A 22,386-nucleotide genomic window follows, 5' to 3' on the forward strand; every position below is an offset into this window, starting at 1 on the left:
ATAACTGACCCTACTGTGTATGTACTTGGCTTTGATTTGCCATGCCACTCGTAGGCCCTTCTGACCTGATTTCAAATGGGCCAGGATCAATGTGCAGCCAGCCTGAGGCCAACAAGAGGATCCCACGTGCATCTGTGGCCAAAGGCAGACACTATCACACATCACTGACGACTGCCTCTGGCCAGATTTGCTGGTGGTCTGAGGGCTCTGTGCTTCACTGAGGAGGCTGCCGCAAATTGGCTTTGCAAGCTCTGCATCCGATTAGAAGATCATAGTGGGTTTTTGTCTGCATGACAAAACCATCTGTTTATTAATGTTAGTCTCTGTTTCATAGAGATTAAGCACTGGTATAGCAGGGGGTGTTGCAATCCAGGGCTGAGGTACATTAATAGATCTGTATGGGAGAAGTTTATTCAGTACCTGTCTACCTCTAGCTAATTCTGTTAGACCCATACTTTCCTGAAGACTAAATTCATCCTAAAATTTGTAATTGTACAGCTAAAGTGGGAGGGGTTTGGTAGCTATCTGTTCATCAGTGGTTGTGTAGCAAGTGTGTTCCCATGGTTGATGGATACATGCAATAATAAATTCAGTATCATGACACACAGAATCACAGCCCCTCTCAAGCAGGAGAAATTTATTAAGGAAAGTTTAGACTTCCACACAGCTTGAGTCCCAGTTTTGTCTCCTATGTTTACCAAGGAACACACCCTGCTAGGAAGTCAATGAAGGACACAGACAGCTGATAACTGAATAATATAGTGCAAGTAAACATAGCCTTACAGCCAGGATTTTTCTGAAAGGGCCCAGTGACACAGTACATGCGAAATGAGGCCAAAGGACTAGTGACAGCATTGCTGTCAACCGAAAGAATGATCCTATGGGTGGCAGATCCTTAGCACACATATACCACACTAGAGGGAATGAAGGTGTCAAAAATGTACACAGAGTTGTTTAATGGATGATTGCTTAGTTGGAGCTAGTTGTCCTTACAAGCCCTCAAAATGACCCAGGTTTATTTCTACAGCATTAATAATTAGAAGACTCAAAAGATGGCATTTGATTTGAATACCCTTCCAGCCACTTTAATGCCTGTGTGCTTCTGGATGTAATGAACCTGGGGTATACAAGCAGCTCCTTGGGAGCAAACAGACCAAACTTAATAGAGGATGGTGTTTATTTTATTAAATGGCAGTGCTGACCAAACATATCTCAAAGACAAGGCAACAAACAGAACCCTCCTGGTCAATTAGTCTCTTGACCTCCGTGGCTCAGCACGGGATGCTAGGAAGGGAGCTGTGGCTCACGAGGCCCTAAGGAGGGTTTCCTTGACAACACTTACGGAAGAAAAATGAGATTTCATGAACACAATTGCATATTAGGTCACGAGACGCTGACTTCAGGAGGAGCTGAGAGCACTCAGCACCCAGCAGGATCGGGCCCTGACAGTCTGAAGTGGTGGGTGGGACCATTTCTTTTTTCCTAGTAAACTTTATTAAAGAATTTCTTTTTTTGCTGCATGGAGACAAATTCACTGTGGTAGGGAAGAGGTTTGTTGTTTAAATTAATAAACTCAGGACCCACAGAATCCACCTTGTTCACACTGCAGCTCACCCTGAGACAAATAGAAGGTAATTTTCTGCTCAGCCATAAGGGTATTTTCCCTCTACCCAGGCTTAGCGTGAGTTATTGAGACCTAGATATTTTCACCATTTTCAAAGATGAGAAGGCAAAATTGCAGGGCGGATAGGCATCATGCTGGCTGGGCAATGGATAGTCAGTATCATCAAACCCAAGCATGAGGCAGGCTCCAAAAAACCATGAGACTGGCTTAAAAATCAGGAGATTTTTAAAATAAATTAGAGGTTCTCTAATTTCCTTCTAATGTATGAGCCTTTAGGACTCAAATTTTCAAGCTTGTTTCTGCAACCATGAGGGTTAAGAACTTTTTATTTTTTAAGGAAAGCTGAGAGTCTCTTATAATCCCATGACTCCAGGAGCTGGTGCTTTAAGAAAAATACAAAATATTGTTAGAGTTGGCAACACTGTGAATGTGCACCAAACTTGACCCTGCAGCCCTTGTATGCCAAAAACACCCACTGAGGTCAATGGGAATCTTGCCTGAGTAAGAACTGCAATTTCAAACTCTTGCTGAAAATGTATAACTATGGAAGTTCTTGCCACTTAAAAGTTGGCTGAGACTTTTAATAACTTGCATGATGGAGTTTATCAAACAAAGACACATCTTAAAAACTCTGGGGTTTGGCTGGATCTCTGTCCTGAGTTAGGTCAAAGGGAGAGTAAATAAAATTAAGTCACAAAATTGGGCTTTTTCTAAAGTGTAGACACATGTGTCCTCAGGATCCAAGGCCTCCATGTATATCCATCTAAAGAGGCATTGCAGAGCTCTCAGCAGTGCCTTGTGGCCATCAGTGCTTTGGGTGTCCAAGGAGATGGAAGCATGGAGGAGTAGGAGAGAAAAGATTTTAAAGCTGTGTCACTGTTAGGGCTAGTAGAAAATTTCTCATCAAAACTCTTTTTCAACAGCAAATTGGGATTTTGGACAGAAAGAGGAGTGGGTTTGTTTGCTTGTTTGTTTGTTTGTTTGTTTTCAAAAAGTGTCTGCTTTCTATGGAAAATGTTGACTTTTTGTCCCAACCCCAACCCCTCAAAAACTTTCATTTTTCGGATGAAAATGTTCTGTTTTTGTTTTGTTTTTTTCAATGAAAAGTTTAACGTTTCCATGGAAAAACAAACCATTTTCTGGGCAGCTCTAGTTACTATTCTTAAGGGTCTGTATAGAGACTGAACAAAACTGCCAGAGCCAAACAGCCCTGAACTTTGGGAAGGTTTGGATCTCGATTTTTTTAAACTAGAGCTGTCACTGGTAGAGTGGCTTAAAGAGGACTTGGTTTAAATAAGAACCAGACACACCGTTTTCATATTTCTTGCCTCTTTAAAATTCATCAGCCTGCTGTAAAGCCTGGATCCATTAACACATTGGGAAACTGTAGCTAAAGATCAATTTGCTTGGCTTGTTGGAGAAATCTTTCCACCTCCACAGTGATTCATAAAAAAGTGTACCTTTGACTCCATCTCTAACTGGCTCTGGTGGGATTCAACCCTACAACCTTCAAATATTCATGCCAAGGAGTCAGATCCTTGTAGGCTGCAATACAGGGTTACTTCCTCCCAGCTGCTCCTCTGTTTCATTTGCTTGCACTCTTTATTTTGCTATTAAAATTTAAACAAAAATGTATCTTTAATTATTAAAGCTGAACTTGGAAAGTGTGAAAGCAGCTTTCCTGCTATTAGAACACAGAGGTGTGGATGTATGTGATATGCATAGCCAAGTCACAGGTCTATTTCTCTCACCCAGTCAGTTCAGCATCATCCAAATGGTAACTAGAAAAGGAGTACTTGTGGCACCTTAGAGACTAACCAGTTTATTTGAGCATGAGCTTTCGTGAGCTACAGCTCACTTCATCGGATGCATCCGATGAAGTGAGCTGTAGCTCACGAAAGCTCATGCTCAAATAAACTGGTTAGTCTCTAAGGTGCCACAAGTACTCCTTTTCTTTTTACGAATACAGACTAACACGGCTGTTACTCTGAAACCTGTCAAATGGTAACTGTTTTTTTTTCCAAGTGATTCCAGAAAAGCACTAAAAGACACAGATCTGAAGCAAAGAAGATTAGGGGGCTTAAAAACTTAATACATTAGCAAGAACAAATCTAGTTGATAATGTGGCCTGGATAGTGTGATAAAAATGATGTGGCATAAAAGGATTACAGGTGACCTCTGACTCATTCATTGGCTCCCCCTACTCCCTCCTTATCCACACCAGTGCACCTGGGGAATGAGTAAGACTTCTGAGCTCATCAGGGTGACCAAATCCATACACGCCAAAGGGGAGGCTGGCAGGAGGCAGGAGCATATGGGATGTTAGGGAACCCCCTGCTGAAGCAGATCAGTGTTCTCCAGTCTGGTGGCCTTCAGAGCCAAATACAAAACCCACCTTTTCACAGGAGCCTCCCTGCAATTGCAGAAGCCAGGCAGACCCCAGAGGAAGGGAAAATCATAGAAAGAAGAAAAGTAGGAAGAGGAAAATAGAGGAGGGAAAGTCTCCAAATGTAAGCAACCAACCCCTAGAAGCATGGGAGCAGAGCCCACTTTTGATATTCCTCCCCCACTTTGTTCTACTATCTGGGTCAGATGGTGCCATGACCGTACTTTGGTTTCTCCATTATGCAAATACCTCTCAGCCAATCAAAGCACAGGTACACAAACATGGGACAGTCATGTCTGAACAAGCATTTATGTAAATCTCCGCTCTATGGTTACTACCCTGAAAATGCCCATCACAAATATGGCTGCCTTGTCTTCTCACCCCCACCCCAATCTGCAATCCCACTTAACCCTAGATATTAAATGTAATAGGAAATTACTCTTAGTGGGGTGGCGGAAGAGGTTAAGTGTCCCTCAAGGGACAAGAAAGAACAGTGGGAGATGGAGGATGGAAGCGGAGGTGGCTCTTTCATTCAGTTGTGGCACCAGGTACTATGGCAAGTAGACAGGCCTCTTGGGTTATATACCAGCAAAGGTTAGTAAGTAGAGTTTGTCAGCATTTCTTGTTCAAAACTTCTTTAACAAACAAAAAATGGTCCATTTTCTACATTGAAAACTTTCATGAAAAGCTTTTTTTTTTAAAAAATGTTCTATGTCCCCTACCCCCCGTGCAAACCACAAATATTGAAATCTTGGAGTTTTTTAATTTTCTCCTCTTCCTCCCCCTTTCCTCTTTTTCCCCTTTTCCCCCTGAATGCAGCAGAGTGAATGATGTCCAGAGAGTGTGAGTTTTTGGAGGGGTTGGGGAAGAAATCCATTTTTCCACTTTGTAACTTTTCTAAACTTCCTCAACTTTAGAACAGTTACAGAATAGCAACAAGAAAAAATGATGGATGGTGATGGTGTGTGTGTGAGGGGGGATGAAAAAATCCCCAAACTTTGGACTTCAGTCATTTTATTGCACTGGGTATGTTTTCTTGCCCCCAAAAATATTACACTGAAAATGTCCAACAAATGGAAAATTGTTCCATTTGAACCCTGCGCAATGAAAAGACATTCAAAATGTTTTGCAAAATCATTTTTCAACTAGTTCTCTCAGTAAGGCTCATCCTCCATCGTAGCTACAGCACCCTTTTCTGTTAAGACTTCAGTACTGTCAGGGTGTCAGGCACTCACTATATTATTGTCTGTGGAACGCTTTGTTCCAACTTGTGAGGAGGAAATTAACTACCCATGAGTTGTGTGATTGACTTTAATTCGTGTATTCTACAGAGGCATCTTGCACTGCCTTCCTTTCACTACCTGTTGTATAAATGCAGTAGAGCCCTAAAGACAGTTTTATAGGTTTTGTTCATCAGTCTAACAAATACTTCGTATGATTATTGCTATTCCAGCTCCCTTCAGATCACCACAAACGCAGCTGATTTCAGAAGAGAAAGGTCAATCATAACCATTTAGATTTTTGTTCTGTTACAAACTGGTTGAAGAAAACAGCTTTTTCCTTCATTTAATTTCAAAAGGGAAAGGGGAAGATGTCGTATGGTCTGGAGCAGCAAGAAGAGAAAAAAAGAGACCTTCTTATAATGAAAATAGTCATAAAGGACAAGATTCTGCCCCTCCTAATGGAAAAGTGTTATATAATTTGACTGGGATGAAACTGATCGGGATCAATCTTTAAAATCTGTACCTAGAATGTAATACAAGTTCCTCTTTATAGACATTTTGAACCATCCTATAGAATTCTACTGCAGAGGTATAATTTTCTGTAGCCCAAATAGGATGGTTCAAAGTTGTATAGAAAGATTGCATTTCTCTCTCATTCCACAGCAGTTTTCCATAAGAGCTAATACCCATAGGCACATAGGATGGATGGCTCCTGTCCAGAGGTAGAGAGGTGTGGGCATGTGCGCACGCATGAACATCTGGTTATGTCCAAAGCTCCTTGTCCCTTCCCCTCTGCCATCACTTTCTCATCATTCTGGCCAAATCAAGGAATCCAGTCTTGGGATTCTAATGACTTGTAATTCCATTCTCCTGGTTTCATGCTTTGTTGCCAACCTGAAATTCAGGCTGGATTTGCACAAGAGTTACCCAGTTTACCTCCTAGCCTTGGCAGAGTTTAACAGTTATGTCCTTCACACGAAACTGTAGCCTCATGAATTACATGGTTGTTTATCTATTCTGTTTTAGCAAATGTTCTGTTAATTCCACCCAAGGACCAGTGATAACTAAGAGAGAGCCTTGATGCTGCTTGGGGATTCATTTCTGAAACCTGGATTGTGGCATTTCCACTCGTTGTTTGGACAACATTAACAACCACAGTAAATCTTTGCATTTACTGCACATAACCCCTTTCATCTGAGGATCTTAAAGTGCCCTGTAGTGTCTTTATTTTACAGGTGGAAACAAAGTCATGACGATGAATGACTTGCTGAGCTCACCCATTGCATTAGCAGCAGTTTGGAACAGAACCCAAGTCTCCTGGCTCCCTTTCGCCTGCTCTAACCAGTCATGCTGCTGGCAGGCTGTAGCAGTCTGCTACGCCCATTCATAAGGTCACAAAACATTGTTTAAAAATACAGGGCCTAAAGAAAATGGCAAAGGCACCTAATGGTCCAGGATGGGGATGGGAAAAAGAGAGGAGAAGTTTAAAAAAAAAAAAGAAATGGGGTGAAATGAAATGAAAATTCCCAACGATCTTCAGAGAAATGCCAATCACAGTGGAAGAAGCAGGGACAGAAGCAGCTAGGGGTACAAAGGAGGTAGCAGGTAGAAGAAAGGGAAGTATGAAGATGAACATAACTCCTAAAATAGCAGGGCAAAATCCTGCCTGGATAAGGACTACAGAACCATCTGGGAATTTTGTCTGGAGTACAGACTGCATGAATTGACCCTTAGAGACAAATGGGGAATTCACACCTGCCACAGCACTAGAGCCAGCACGGGAACCGAGAAGAGAAGCCTCTGCTATTTAGGGGCCGGTGGGGGCTAGTTCCGCCCATATGGGGCATTACAACAGCTCACAATTGCCAATGCATTAAACACCCACCCACCCCTACCTCCCTATATTACCAACCCTCTGTGCTAGTCTTCTTTATAGGAGGCCATTCTGGCTCTGCATTTTACACCAGGGACAGTCCCTGCAGGCCTGGGTGGCAGCTTTGCAGCTACAGAGCAATCATGAATCAGTCCCCAAGACTATTGGGATCATTCCATCTGACAGAGATGGCATGAGACCCATTTTGCCAGATTCCTGTGAATTAAACTACCCAACAGAAGTCACTGCTGGAAGGAGATGGTGATCTATGGCTGTTGCTAGCTACCCTCTGCAACGACAACACTGGGAAATGTGTAAAAAAAGGAACACTTTTTTGAACAGGCAAATTATGATTTTTTTTAACGAATAAGAACAATTCTTAGTGGCAATAATGCACTGTTGGGTAGAATCTATATCTGTCCATTTCTTACAGTGGCTGAAGGCAAGAGGCAAAGCTGAATATTTCATCCTAATGCACCTAAGGCAGGGTGTTATCTCTTTACAACACACCCCCCATTGTGTCCCCTTGTCTAATCAGCTAATTGATATACTGTGGTTCTGGCTCTATATGGTACATATTCCAGGGTTAATGTCACACACAAAGCCAATTAAATGCCTGATTGGATGAAGTAGTCACAGTCAAGTGACCTGTTACTAGCCAATCAGGGTTCAGGAATTCTAAATGTCATTATAGTATGTACATTAATTCCCTACTAAAAAGATTAAGCGTTTAACCTATGACTGCTGGTTCTGATGAGATATAGAAAATCTTTTGCACTCATGGGAGGATACCAGATTGAACTACTGTGAAATGAGGAGTATTCTCCAGCTCCCATTTCAAAGGCACAGCCTGATAGCACAATGGCAGCATTGCCGCGTTTCACAGCACCTTCCAGTTAGTTAAAATTGATCAAAATATGACAGCGTGCATTACTTCAAAGGGGAGATTAATTTGTTTTGTAGAATACAAATTGACTTTGAGCCAGCTCTCCCAACCCCCTGCTTCTCAGGCACCCCTTCTCCAATGCAGAGAGCTGTCCTTGAGGAAAAACTGCTTAGCGGCCATGCTTTTTGATCTCCTCCTGTAAGCAGCAACGCTGCTTATTTACCCCTTTGAAACACAGATTCTTCTGAGCTTTCCCCGCTGTCTTCCGAGCTAGTGGTCTCAGGAAAGAGAACTGTGTTCCTGTGCAGAGTGTCTGCCTGCCATTCCGTTGGGTGTAGTTCCATTTCTGGCACATTCCGAGGCACAGGGAGGCATAGGAATGATTTCCCCACCTTGTCGCCCAGGGAGGAGGAGGAACTGTGGTCATTTGATAACGGTGGCACCCCTCATCGTGCTGCTTCACTGGGGCCTGCAGCTAGCTCACGCGGACACAAGGACCATCCCCCAGTATTTTAAGCCGTGGCCAAAGTTCCATTGCCGGGTGCCCAGCTGCGTGCAGAGCGCACCCGGGAAAAGCGGCTCTGCTTCAGATGTGACTACGAGGAGTGGACTAGATGCATCCACTGGAAGAGTTCAGTGTACAGAGCTAGTGTAATATATCCTAATAGCTGGAGATGGCGAAAGACCTTTGGACGCTCAAGGCCACCCCCTGCAAGCGAGGGAGAAAATAATGGCTATTATGCTACACTTAATCTTGGGCATTGCTGGTACATTTTGGCAACTGGTTTGTGGGTAAAAAATAAATACCACTTGTACTCTGAACTCCTATGCCGTTAGGCACCTTTCTTTTGCTGTAGCTGATCCCACTTCCTCAGGATTTGGTACCAGCCGCAGTTTTGGACATAGCGTGTTTGGGATGGAGCAATCCTTTGTATGTAGGAGAGTATGCGCCAGGGGCGTGGAGTAAAGGGATGGGAGGAGGCACTAGCCCATTCGCCTCCACCCTGCTTGAGCTGCGAACATATCAATGAAAAGACTTAGGGGGAGGAGGTTGGTTGTTTGTTTTTGTGCAATTGCATGTCTAATTTGCACATATAGCTGCCTGCTCTATGTAGCAATTTGATGCACAGATGGCCAGCTATAAGACTAGCTGGATACACTGACTGCGGTTATGTGCACAGTGCTGGTAAAAACATGTGCCCAAAATGCACATAGTTTTGCACTGACTGTTCTGAAAATCTAGACGTAAAGCACTAACCATTTATGGATTTTACCTTAAACTAATATATTAGCATTGAAAAGAGCTAAATATGTGGGGGGAGGGCAGTGCTTCTGATGGAGAGGGGACTACCTTCCTTCCCCGTGCTATCCCAGTGGATGTACCCAGGTGAACAAATAAATGGAAAACACCAGAGGCAGCTGGGGTGATGAAGTGACTCTGAGATTGAACATTAAAAGCCTTGCAACAAGCTGTGAATTTGTAATTCATCGTTTGCTCCTCTCTTCCAGCTCGCTGCATTAGAGAGACAAGTGTTCGATTTCCTGGGATATCAATGGGCTCCTATTCTAGCCAATTTCCTCCACATCATCATCGTTATCCTTGGCCTCTTCGGGACTATTCAGTATAGGCCACGCTACATAGTGGTGGTAAGTAACGTTCGTTTTCTTCCATGCTACAATTACCCAACCAAGTCCATGATCGGGTCTTGTGGGCACTGGGTTAAGGCTGGAACCAATCCACTCATGCACAGATATTCAACCATCAGGGATTTTTATCCACACAGAATCATAGAATTGTACGACTTGAAGGAACCTCGAGAGGTCATCTAGTCCCGTCCCCTGCACTCATGGCAGGACTAAATATTATCTAGACCATCCCGGGCAGGTGTTTGTTTAACCTGTACCTGTCTGTGCTGCTTTAAAGAGCACACTATTTATTCTACTCTTTGCTATATTTACTCAGCACTTTTGGAAGAGATTAAATCATACGTATTATTTGTATGACAGTAGCAGCTACAGGCCCCAACTGAGACTGGAGTCCCATAGTGTTGAGTGGTATACAGACACATAGTAAGAGAGCATCTCTTCCACTGAGACTTAACCATCATTCTAAATAGACAGGGCAGACAAAGGGCTGGAGAAAGGAAGCATTATTTTCTCCATTTTACAGATGGGAAAGCTGAGGCACAGAGAGTTTAAAAGTGACTTGTCCAAGGTCACACAGGGAGTCTGCAGCAGAACTGGGTGCTAACCCAGATACAGAGCTGGGTACTGACTGTCTATAACTGGACATGATCCCAGGTCTCCTGAGTCCCAATCTTGTGTCTTAATCACAAGATCATTGAGGACTTCAGTAACTGAGCCAGAGGTAATGGATCCATTACAGAAGTGGATGGGCGAGGCTGTGTGGCCTGCAATGTGCAGGTCTTATTGGATGATCACAGTGCTCCCTTCTGACCTTAGAAGTCTGTGAGATCATCTCTTTTTGATAAGTAGATGCTCAAGTTTGAGACTCACGAGGATCTGCAATGCTGCCTTGGTTATACTAGCCGGTCAGTTTTCATGGTCAGTGACCACTGGATCTTTTCAGAAGCCTCCTGGAATAGAATGTTCATTTTCTGGCTCTGCTCATTGTTGGTGAGAAACCATGTTTGACTGGAACATGTTTTTTGAAAACCAACATTCAGAAATATTTTTAGATACTTAGAATCACATTCTGATGCCAGCAAGCACCTCTCTTTACAGGATCTACTGCCTTATAATTGACCTAAACGCTCTATGATTGATGTTCCCCTTCAGCTCCGCTTTATCACTGTCAGTTATTGGATAGATAAAAGCCTCAATGACAGGGACTATGCCTTTAATAATAAACTTCTGCCAGCTGGCAGGTTTTTTGGCAGGAGACAGTTTGCAGTCACCTCTCTCTGTGGAAGCTGACAAGATGGAGATCAGGTTGTGACTCTCGGGCTGTCTGACAACCTCCTAGCCTCATACTGGGGCCCTCTAGCACAAGTGTACCTGTTGACGTGGGTGAAAGACCATTAAGCACTGGAATAGAAAATGTCAGGGGAAGTTCATTTAAAAGGGTCTGAATAGTATTTTTCTGAGCAATTTGGGATTTTTCTACAGACATTGTCCTTATTCAGTTTCCCTACACGTTGACAGCTTTCAGACTTCATTCAAAGTCAACCCAATCAACTAACAAACTTCCCGGAACACACACAAATGCATTCTGGTCACACTTGATATGTAGAGTTACCAGCTGCATAGAAAGCTTAGCTGAGGACATTTCTTGAGTCAGGATAAGTAGGAATCCAGCAGAGCAGGGCTTTCCAGCCACAGGTCAGTAAGACAGATACAGTAGGTTCATTGAGTTTGCCTCACTTTCTACTTCACACACCTGAGACCAGCTGTTCCTCTTCCCTTAGGATGCTAGGTTTTGCTGCACCATTTCCTCCAAGCCTCTGCCCCCATGCCTCTAATTCAGGGATTCTCAAACTTGTGGTCATGAGGTTATTACATGGGGGGTCACAAGCTGTCAGCCTCCACCTCAAACCCTGCTTTGCCTCCAGCATTTATAATGGTGTTAAATATATAAAAAAGTGTTGTTCATGTATAAGGAGGCGGGAGGTCACACTCAGAGGCTTGCTGTGTGAAGGAGGTCATCAGTACAAAAGTCTGAGAACCACTGCTGTAATTGCTGATCTGGTGCCCAAGGGAAGGGACCCACGGCTGCTGGCTGGCTGGCAGAGTTTGTTTCTTTCATTTATGTATTTCTAAGCGTGTTTGTGTCACTCATCTCCATAACAACTACACCCTTCAGAGGAGCAGGTCACGGGAATTAGAAATGAGGCCCATGGCACTTGCTCTTTGGTCTAAAAAAGTGCCCAGGTTATTTTTCTGGTGGTGTTTTGAAATTGAGACGTCATCTGGATCTCATCTGGAGCCCTGAGGAGCCATCCATTCCTCCCAACTTTTTGCCTTATTCTGCCCTCAAAGGCCTCACGCTGCAAGCCCCTGAATAGCAGCCGCTATCTTCAAGCTGAGGAGAGATGAATCTGACTTGCTCCAAAGTCTGTCATTTCTCCTCAGTAGGCTGCTGTAAGAGAAGCGTGAGGCACCTTAACCCATCCCACCACTTGCTATGTGAGTACTGAACACCCCTGCCTTACAAGGGGAGCCGGAGCCGGAGCCAGCAGGGGCCTGATGTTAAAATGTTATTGGGTCTGACAAACCTAGCTTAGCCAGCTGAAAACTCAGGGCCAGATCCTCAGCTGGTGTTTATCAGCACAGCTCCACTGCCACCAATGAGATGAATAGATTGATCCCAGGGAGCCTTCACTGGGAATAGGGGGGCGGTGTTGCATTAACATGCCATGCTGCAGGGCAGGACAGATGCAGCCTGCTGCCTATGAACCCTGCTTTTGGGAACCAGATAAGAACATCCATAACCACCAGAGACCTATAGCTTCATTGAAATCTAGTCAAATGCCAGAAGAGCAGAAAGTGACTGTGAGGCTGATTTGGGGCATTTGACTGACTCCAGCTGTATCACATGCAAAGCATGCTAGCTTCCCAGAGCACCCCCATGTTCATTAATTCTCTTCCCCCCTGCCCTTTCCTTTCTAGTATGCCATCTGGACTGCAATTTGGGTCACCTGGAACATCTTCATCATCTGCTTTTACTTGGAGGTGGGAGGACTCTCAAAGGTGAGTAGGAATGTGAGCCTGGCTGATTAGAGAACAGCCTGTGCATCAAAGGAAATGGAAGGGAACCTGCTGGGGAACAGAGTGTGGGAGAGGGGACTTGCCACAAGAAAATGCTGCCTGCCCTCTTGATGATTAAAATTGAAGAGGAAAAAGGGGAAGTGTGCTGCCTTCTTGCATAGACTAATGCAGCCTGATGCTTAGGGGCTCTCTGGGGGAGAGACACATGTTGCAAGCATTGTTACTATTTTGTAAAAAGTACATAATAAATAATAAAAACAAGGGCCAATTTCTTCGAGTCCCCTAGCAGAAGTGTCAATGGTGGTTTGATTCCCCCCCGCCATCAGCAGTCCCTGCACACAATGGAATCAAATAATATTTCAAACTGAAGGTGGGAAAGAGACCTTGGGGAAAGGTGCAGGGGGGACCATTGCATGAGAGGGGGTTAATTCCTAGCCTGAGTTCAGAGACAACTCTGGGAGGCTGTGAGCTAATTAGGTTGCAGCTGAGCCTGTTGAGGGTTCATAACACTTTTTAGAAGAAAGGCGCATTGCTCTGAGGGGAGAGAAATAAGGGTTTATTCGGATCAGACTCCAAAGCAGGGAGTTCTGGGGAATCGTTAGCACTGCCCTGTACTGTTTGCATTTCTGAGTTTGCTCTAGGGAAGGAATACATTTAGGGACTTTAGCCCAGTTGGTGTTGAGCTGGGTTAAACCAAACTCCTTGCAATAACTCACTCGGCAGGGTTTCTCTCCTTTTATTCTACCCTTAGCCCTGCTAATGGCCTTCAGACAGTTTCGGAACAGGGACACCATGTTCCCAATTACATCTCTCTGGAGAGTTCAGTAAAACCCCTTCTGTGTCCTATATGAAGAGTAAAGCTGAAGGAAGCCAGGTAGATCCATTGTGGTACCTCCATACATGTGGCAACATAGGTGACTGCTTATCAAAGGCTAGGCACTTCCCTGCCTCAGGTTCTCCATCTAAAAATAGAAATAATAATAGGTGCCCACTGCAGGGATGTTGTGGGGATTAAATTAGTGAATATTTGCAAAGTTCTTTGAAGATGAAAGATGCTAAATATTATTGTCTGCTGCATAAGGACAGAGTCAGAAATACTGGCAATTGGAGCCAGCTCCTAACCCGAGCCTGGGCTGTAAGCAGTGAATTTCTAATGAATATTGCTGTAGCTTAATTAGCTCAAAGTGGTTAGAGGAGCTTGGTTCACTTTACATTTGACCTGAATTCTCAGGTCATGTGTCTAAATTACAGACATTAACTGGAACTGCTCTACGTTTCATCGGGTTTCTGTTAACTTAGTGAGTGGTCACAAAAAGCCCGTTGCAGATAGGAGAAACTTTCATTTCCTAATTCCCCAACTAATCTCTATTTTCTGAAGTAGCCATCGAAACTCATTGAGAGGGAGCTCTTGCCTGGACCAGTGATTACCATTGGTCCAAAGTGTAACTTCAACACTGGCTGCAATCAGTTAGATAAAAGGATCTAGTTTTGGTTAGTAACAGTCTGAAAGCACCTTTCTGGAAACAGTAAAACTCAGATCAACCTGTTCCTTTGATGGTTCACTGACTGACTCTCGTGTTTTCTAGTAGCCTATCTCAGATGTACTTTTGCTACCCTTGACCTGTTTTACGTTATCTGAGTTTTACCGTTTTGGGGAAAAGATTCTGCAATACAAACAGGATAATACGAACCGCCATTCTGCCACCTGTCAATGAGCTTTAACCCACTACCTTTGTCTCACGGGACACTTTAGCAAAGCTCGCAACTTTATCTGATTCTGTTTCTACTGCTGCCAATCTTTATTTAGCCAATGGGACTACTCAGATGAGTGGGGGACTGTTTGTGTGAATAAGAGTTTATAGATTTGGGCTGCACTGCATAATACCTATTGTCTCCTGGTGGATTCTCCCTTGGAGCTGTAACAGAGTTGCCACCGTGGAGGGGGTGGCAACTGGCAAAAATAAAAAATGTTGCTGGTTTCACCAAAGAGCACAATAATTTACAACTGAGCTCTGATTTTTTTCACAAATTGTTTTTGTTTGAAAAAATGCCATTTTGCTCTTAATTTTGAGAAACTGCTTGCATCCCAAGAATGGCAAACTATGTCTACAAACAAACAAATGAGAGATCTTGTCGACGGGATGCTTGTGGAAATGAATTCTGGGATTTCAGGTAGAATTTTGGGTGTGCTTCGTGGTTTAAAGGAGGAGACTTTAAAGATGCATTGTCCCAGAATCTCTTTCTCTCCAGAGACCTCACTAAATGGGGACTCTACTATCCTGTGTGAACAAGATGGATAAGTGCACCTAGCAGTTGTCTATGCACACATTTTGCACTGGTTTAGGGTATGTCTACACTGGAGCTGGAGGTGTAGTTTCCAGCTCAAGGAGACAGACCCACACTAGCTCTGATTGGGCTAGCACACTAAAAATAGACATGTAGCTGCAGCAGTACAAGGGTCTAGCCACCCATGTATGTACCTTGGGTCTCAAATGGGATTATAGTTGGGGTGGCTAGCCCCTCCCGCAGCTTGTGCTGCCATAGCTACACTTCCGCTTTTAGCAGTCTAGTTTGATCAGAGCTGGTACACATATATCTACTCAAGCTGGAAATTACATCTTGCAGCTCCATTGTAGACAAACCCAAAGTTTAGACTGGTGCAAACCCCTGGATGGACTCCCTTATTTCAGCGTAGCTGTAACCTGTTCCGAAGGGCTTAACTACACAGATAAACTTTAACGGTATGTGACTATGAAACTATTTAGTTGAACGAGTGCAAATCCCTCTGAGGATGCTATTCTATCCCTTTGAGTTGTTAGGGTTGCTTTGTTTTGTTTTGCTTTTAAGCTTATTGTTAATTGATTGTGAAAAGGTTTAAGTTAAACTCCAATAAACCTCTCTAAAACTGAAATCAGTGTGTCCATGCAGGACTTTACACTGATCTAACTAAATTGATATAGGTTTGTATGTAGGCAAGGTTAATCGACCTAAGTTTAACTGAAATAAAGTTAGTTTAAACTGAAATCAGAGTGTCCACAAAGCCTTTTTGCACCAGTTTGACTAAGTCGGTTCAAAGTCACATCTAAACTGATGCAACTCTGCATGTAGACAGGCTTCTATCCTGGCCTATATGGGAAACACCACATCCTCCTGCACCTCCACAGGCCTGACCCAAAGCTCACTGAAGTCTGTGGAAAGGCTCCTGTTGACTTGAATGGGCTTCAGCTCAGTCCCCATAAGAACTGTCTGTATTCAGGAGAGTGCCCAGTGCTGCGAGCTCACTGGATGAACCACCTCTGGAAGATGGCAAGAGCATTGCAGTATCAGCCATTTGCTGAGGAACACTGTATGGTGATACCACAGTAGGGCAGGTATCCCTGCATGCGTGTACCTGAGGGGGGATTCCTGTCCCTACGGCTGTCTTTCCAGGTGAGCCCCTATAAGATATATGGGGCAGGGTGTGGAAGCCGTGTAGCATTTCTGACCACCCCAGTGCTTCTCCTTTTCATTTCTGGCAATGATGTATTGTCAGATGCCTGGCTGATATAGCTATGTCAGCAGCTGGTTAATTTATAATGACAAAATGCAGCAAGGGCAGCGAGCTAGAAAGAGTGGAGTTTGTTAAAATGGCAGCTGGTAATGACAGCCCTGTACAGTTCAGACTGGTGATGACTCCGGCGGGGAGGCAAGGAGGAAAAGAACCTTGATTGGTTCTGCTTTAACAAGTTTAATATATGCCTGGAGAGGTGAAAATATGAGCAACAAGGAAACTGCTACGTGTCTTTGTGGCGGAGAAAGTCACTGTTGTATATTTTTGATGTGGTCTGGTGAATAGATTTGATTTTGGGAAGGTGCGGCGAGAGCGGAGGGTGGTTGAGAGGGACAGAGAAGAGAAATTACCCAGCTGTTGTGCATTATTTATAGAACATCATTATTTGTACTGTGAAATGTTGCTGCAGTCCCCACCGTTGAACATTATTTGTAGAACACCGGCAAGTTTTTAGGCGCATGTTTGTTTCTGTAAATCATGGGGGAAGGTCGTCTTCCTCTGGGGCTGCATCTACACTATGAGCGTGATTCTCTTGCATAGACATACTTGCACTAGCTCTCGTCTGAGCTTGTGCACTCCAGACAGAAGTGTAGCCATGCTAGCACAAGCAGCGGAAGCGATGGCACCGGCTAGCCACCCTGAGCACGTACCCATGGGCTTAGGTCATGTTTGTTCTCGGTACCGCTAGCCCATGCTAGTATTTTTAGCATGCTAGCTCAAATGCATGCTAGTGAGTGTGTCTGTGGGAGCCGAGAACCACATGTCTAGCTCACAGAGTAGACGAAACCACAGTCTCTGGTAAGCGTTTTGACACCCGTGTCTAGGGGCCTCCTCAGCTCAAAACAAGACTCTGTCTCTTTCCTTCCTTCCTTCTCCGTTTGTCTTTTACTCCCCTTTCACGGAGCATATTTCTAGAGTAGCCCTTACATCCTGGTGTTGACCAAGAAAATGCTAAAATATCATCAGAACAGCCAGTCTCGCAATGTCTCCAGTTAAATTCTGCAAGCCTCCCGAAAAAATGAGAAGCATCTGAAATGTCTGTTAGCCCAAATGCAACCTCCAAGCCTTCTGAGGTTCTCTTTTTGATACTTTATCTACGAAGGTTCAAAACATTAAAGAGAGAAAAGATTGGTCGCTATAAACTGTAGCAAAAGTGCTGCTAATATCCCTGAGCCATTTAAGCCCAGATTTCCAAAACCATAGGCATAATTACACATGCAAAAATCCATGCATATTTTTTACCCATTTTGCACGTGCAGTTGCAATAAACATGCATTTAACAAGTCATTTGGGCATGTGATTAGTGAATGGGTGCATGATTGCAGTAACTGTGTGTGCAAAAGCATACAGGCAGTTCCAAATATCTAGACCCAGATGTTGCATCTGGCGTTAAACTGAACCCTCTTCATTTCCTTTTTTCCTAGACTCATCTGACACCAAATCAAGATGAGTTATTTTTGTCCAAAAGGAAAATTTTCTCCTGAGTATTTTACATTTGTTCCTTATTCCTTGAACCAGAAAATCAGTTTGACAATTGTGATTATTCTTTTTTACTCCTTGTCATTTTTCATATTTTGATATCTTTTCTTCGTAGAATAAAAGGAATGAAATATTGTCCGCCAGAACTTCATTAGGCGGACAGCAGACGAATGGATTGGCAGACAAAGGTCTAATAAAGCATTTCCTGCTACCTTGCAATGATCTTTTGAAAGGTCTTTGTAAAGCAGGTCCAGCTGTGCCAGTTTTTTTTATGACCATGCTTTGGTCAGACAAGAAACATGGAAGACCTGGAACTGAAATGTTGCTTTTCATCTTCAGCAATGTGACGTTGATGTGCTTCCTTGCAGGTTTGGTGCAGGCTCCTGGCTGTCTCTGCTCGCTGTTCAGAGCATACTTGCAGTATCATGGTGACATACTGTTTCTCTGAGCGCTTTGTACAGCTGCTCTATATCACTGCAATTGGTGGAACTCCTGAGATTCCACTTCCAGACTGCTGCTTCTCTGCCTCCTGACTTTCCACATTCTCCCTCTTCTTTCTGCCTAGGCATCAATCTAGCTCGCGAGTTATAATACTTGCATCACCATGGTATCTTGGCTACAGATCCAAATATCACAATAAACTTCTAGATCCACTTACTGGGCATGAAGACACAGCTCGTTTACACAAGCACACTGTTTAGGTTCATGGGAAATGCCAATCTAAATTAATAATTACAATCCGGCTGCTAAAATGTACATGTCTCTGTCTATTCAGCTGCCACATTGATTATTCATCATACGCTCAGGACACTGAAACATGTATGAGAGGCAGTTAGTGTCTGGGCTTCACCTTTAAACCTGCCTCTGTTCATTCTTTTCATCTGGAAACTGTTCGTCGTGGAACGGTGATTTTTAAATTTTCCCACCTAGGCCTGACGTTCGGCCTTAACTCTCTACCAGCACTGTTCTGATCACCTGATTTATAGGGGCATAATTTGGGTTAGACATCATGGAAGTTATTTGCATTCAAGAAGAGAATAGGTAGAGCTGCTCTGGGATAGCTCTGGTACTGAGCAAATGTTATCAGCTGGAGGTGAGAGGAAACGCACTGTTGATAATAATTACTCCCCTACTCCTCCTCCTGAATTCAGAGAATAGAAATCCATTACTTAGCCTTTAATTACTACAGCATTGTGAACAGACAACATGAGTCTAAGCAATGATAAAAGTAATTCCCTTGCTGCCTCAGTGAGATGGAGGCACTTAGCAGGCACTGCTAGGAGATAAGAATTATTGTTCCCCTTTTTGATGATACATTTTTCCAACTTAAAAGAGGCAAAATTATTCAGCCATCAAGCTCTGAGGGCTTGTGCGGCTGGGCTGAACTTGCTTTGAGAGCCATTACTGCTGCTTTTTAATGAAAGGGGGAGCGGGGTTCAGAAGGCGGCTGGTGAACGAAGAAACATAGCGGTCTCTGATGATCTTTACCTTTCCAAAGCTGATTCTGTGGGTGCTAGGTGTGGGGGATTGCCTCTAATATAAAGGCATAGGAGATGTAACAGGAAAAACTCATACTGTATTAGATTTTTAGGGTTTTTTCCCTCCCCACAGCACCACCACAGTGCTGGAGAATTGCAAATAGACAGCAACAAGGTCCAGTGACAGTTTAAATTGAAATGTGAGCTTGGCTGGCCTTCAGCGGGCTCTCCAGAGGGCGCTTGTATCACCACTTCTCTCATATTTCTTTTCAGATTGAAGGCTAAGGAGGTAGCAGTAACCCTTTAAATAGCCACCTGTCAAGAAATGGAGAGAGTGTAGAGATACACCGATCTCTGTTCCTCACTGAAATAACTGGGAACTGATAAGTATTTCCCAACACATCTCCCACTTCTAGTTACCTTTACTTTTGCAATTTTTCTTGAAATGCACATGCTTTCTGGAATACTTTTGTCTCTGTTTCTGAAGTTATTTCCTGATTCCTGTTGTTTTTAATGAGCTGCTTCTGTGATTTTCATATAACACTAATTAAATGCCCCTTTGGTTTTTTAGTGTTGCAATAAGGAAAACAAAATGTTAGCAGACTGCAGTAGGAGTCCAGCGATTCTTCTTAGCAAACAGAGGTCAATAAAATGTTTGCCTTAAATGCCTTTTTACTATGCTTGGTCACCGCAGGTACCAGGGGCACCAGTAAAAAATGGCATTGATCTCAGTGTGCTGAGAAAACAACACCTCCATTCCTGTCCCTTACCCCAAAACACTGGTGGCAAAATGTCTCATCACCTTTTCAGAATGATGTGTGCAAAACGTCACTCGCATCTGCTTACACGAGGCCACTCTCAATCACAGTATGTGTAAGCATAATGGTCATTAGGCTGATCATTTGTGCGTGTGAGTGACTGCCTGCTTCACTCGAATGTGCAAGTGTGCCCACGTTTTCCCAAGAAACTCTTTAAAAAAGGGGGTTGGGGGAGGAGTTGTCTCTCTAGAAACCACTCAACTTCGTCACTGTTGTTTCTGCTTTCTGATAGCATAAACTCTGCTTGTGCTTGCAGCAGAGGCTATTTGTGTGCCATAGCACCGAGCACTTTGACTTCGTATTTAGCATTCTTCTACCTGCCTAATTCCTTGCCATATCTGACATCTGTGCTGCCGCTTATCTAGGCTCAGTTCAAAATGAGGCTTGCTGATGTCTGGTGACTAAAAGTCCATCTCCTGCAGCAGAGGGAAGCAAGAGCCGGCTCTGTGAGGATTTCCAAAGGGGAGGAAAGCTGTCCCATTGTTTTTTCTCTTGCCAGCTCTCTCGCGGCAGTCTGCCCTCTCTGGAATCCGAGCACAGGGACCGAGCTGGAGGGGGCTCTTCACATCAGTCAGGCAAAAGCCTGACAGAGACCCTTGGGGACAGACTCAGCTGGGGAATGGGGAGAGAGTGACGCCCTGGAGACAAGGCCCTGTGGGGCAGTGAGGCCGATTGAATCGCTTTGTATCTGTGGCAATAAAGGCAAGCCCTGAGCAAAGGAGCTGAGTCCTTGTCTGGAGCATGGTTTTGCCTTTTCTCCAGCAGGCGGATCTGCCCACTAGCTTGGGGTTGGGGAAGAAGAGGGTTGAGGGGAAGTCCAGCAGCGGCTTGGGCAGGCTGGCTGGCTCTCGCTGAAGGGGGAACTTTTTACGGGACATAATCATGTGTCCCGGGGACTGTATAAGATAGGAGGCGAGGGTGGGGGAGCAGCAAGCTTGAGGAAAACTGCATAACTCTAAGGAGGGGGAGAACGTATGCGTGCAATCTGTGGGGGAACAACACTCCCGTTGGAGAGAGCAGGCCAGCGACTCTCCCACCAAAATCCGGCAGCTTCCAGAGGCTGCAGGGGAGGGAAATTGGTTACTAGACGCTTCTCCCCAGATGTCCCTCAGCACTGAACCTGTGGCACCCAGCACCTTACGTTAGCTTTGTTACCCCACAGCTGCCAATCTGATTATTCCCCACCCCCACCCCTTCCAAAATGCAGAGGATCCTGTGTAAGCTCTACTGTTAATGGAGTTTTCTCTGTTGTCTTTCTTTTAATATTGGGGCTGCTTCAGTGTGGGTAGCACACCCTCCTCCGTCCCCTGCAAAGCACATCCCGTCTTTTGCAGTGCTCATGTCAGGAACTTGGCAGCTGTCTTTTTCTGACTTCATTGTTCATGTCTCCCAAGATGTGCTTCCCAGAACACTTAGTAAAAAGTTTTGGAGCTGTTATTGAGTGCGAGCTTGTTGTGGGCTTGCAGGCTAGTCTACATAGGATTCCTAATGGGGTGGTTGGCTTCTCAGGACTTGGGAACTAGGAATTAATGCTATACATGAGCTTCGGCTTAGGAAAATTAAAGTCTATGTCAGGTAGCCTAACAAAATCTGTCCTTGTTCAGACATTAGCTGAGTTCAGATCAGCTCCACTTGCAAGCCCACTTTGCTACTTGGGATGTGCCTGGATCCAGACTCTGATTTTTACTATTTCCCCCCACCCCATCGCCTGTCTCAGTCTAGGACCAATGGCCCAGCCAGTCCCAAATGCTTTAGAGGAAAGTACAAGAAGCCCTGTAGTTATTGTTGGACTTACACTGTAAATTCTGTGTTTATTCCTATAGTGAAGAGGTCTTTAGATTCTAGGACAGGCACATATAAATCCTTCCACTCCTCTCCTATCGGCTGCTAGAACCAAAAGGTATTGTTGAGGCTACATCAAAGTGACATGGAAGGTCTGTTGGGGTCCCAGTGGCACTGGGCACTTAGCACTTCCCCACAAAGTATTGCTAATATTATCTTTTCATCCCCTGCTCTCCCAACAACGCTAAGTTTGTCTTTCATCAATTGCAGGGAAATTTAAGCTAGAAGCCCCAAAGCAATACCCCAGGGGTTGCAGCTGTGATTCCAGGTTACTCAGGTATCCTTTTTCCCAAAGGAAAGGGGATTTGTTATTGTTGGAAGTGCCGCCTCCTCATTGCCTGTCGAACCCTTGAGCTACCCATGCTGTGTTTCACCGCGTGACACGCAGAACTGCGTGCTTTAGTGCACTGAACCAGCGAAGCTGCGGGAAGCAAAGTAAAAGGGAGCTTGGGAGGCAGAGATGATGTGGAGTTCTTGGGCGGGTGTTAATTACGAAGCT

At 44.3% G+C, this 22,386-nt stretch overlaps 1 protein-coding gene across 3 annotated transcripts in view; it reads left to right on the top strand.

The window, feature by feature from the left end:
• NKAIN4 (sodium/potassium transporting ATPase interacting 4) overlaps positions 1-22,386 on the top strand; it is an 84,457-nt gene that overhangs the window by 31,650 nt on the left and 30,421 nt on the right. For all 3 annotated transcript variants that reach the window (XM_007059813.4, XM_037915695.2, XM_037915694.2), the window contains exons 2-3: positions 9,502-9,639; positions 12,622-12,702. In XM_007059813.4, coding sequence (XP_007059875.1) covers positions 9,502-9,639; positions 12,622-12,702 — 219 coding nt within the window. The remainder of the gene's footprint in view (positions 1-9,501; positions 9,640-12,621; positions 12,703-22,386) is intronic.

This window comes from Chelonia mydas, chromosome 13 (genome assembly GCF_015237465.2).
Source record: "Chelonia mydas isolate rCheMyd1 chromosome 13, rCheMyd1.pri.v2, whole genome shotgun sequence".
NCBI classification, from domain to species: domain Eukaryota; kingdom Metazoa; phylum Chordata; order Testudines; family Cheloniidae; genus Chelonia; species Chelonia mydas.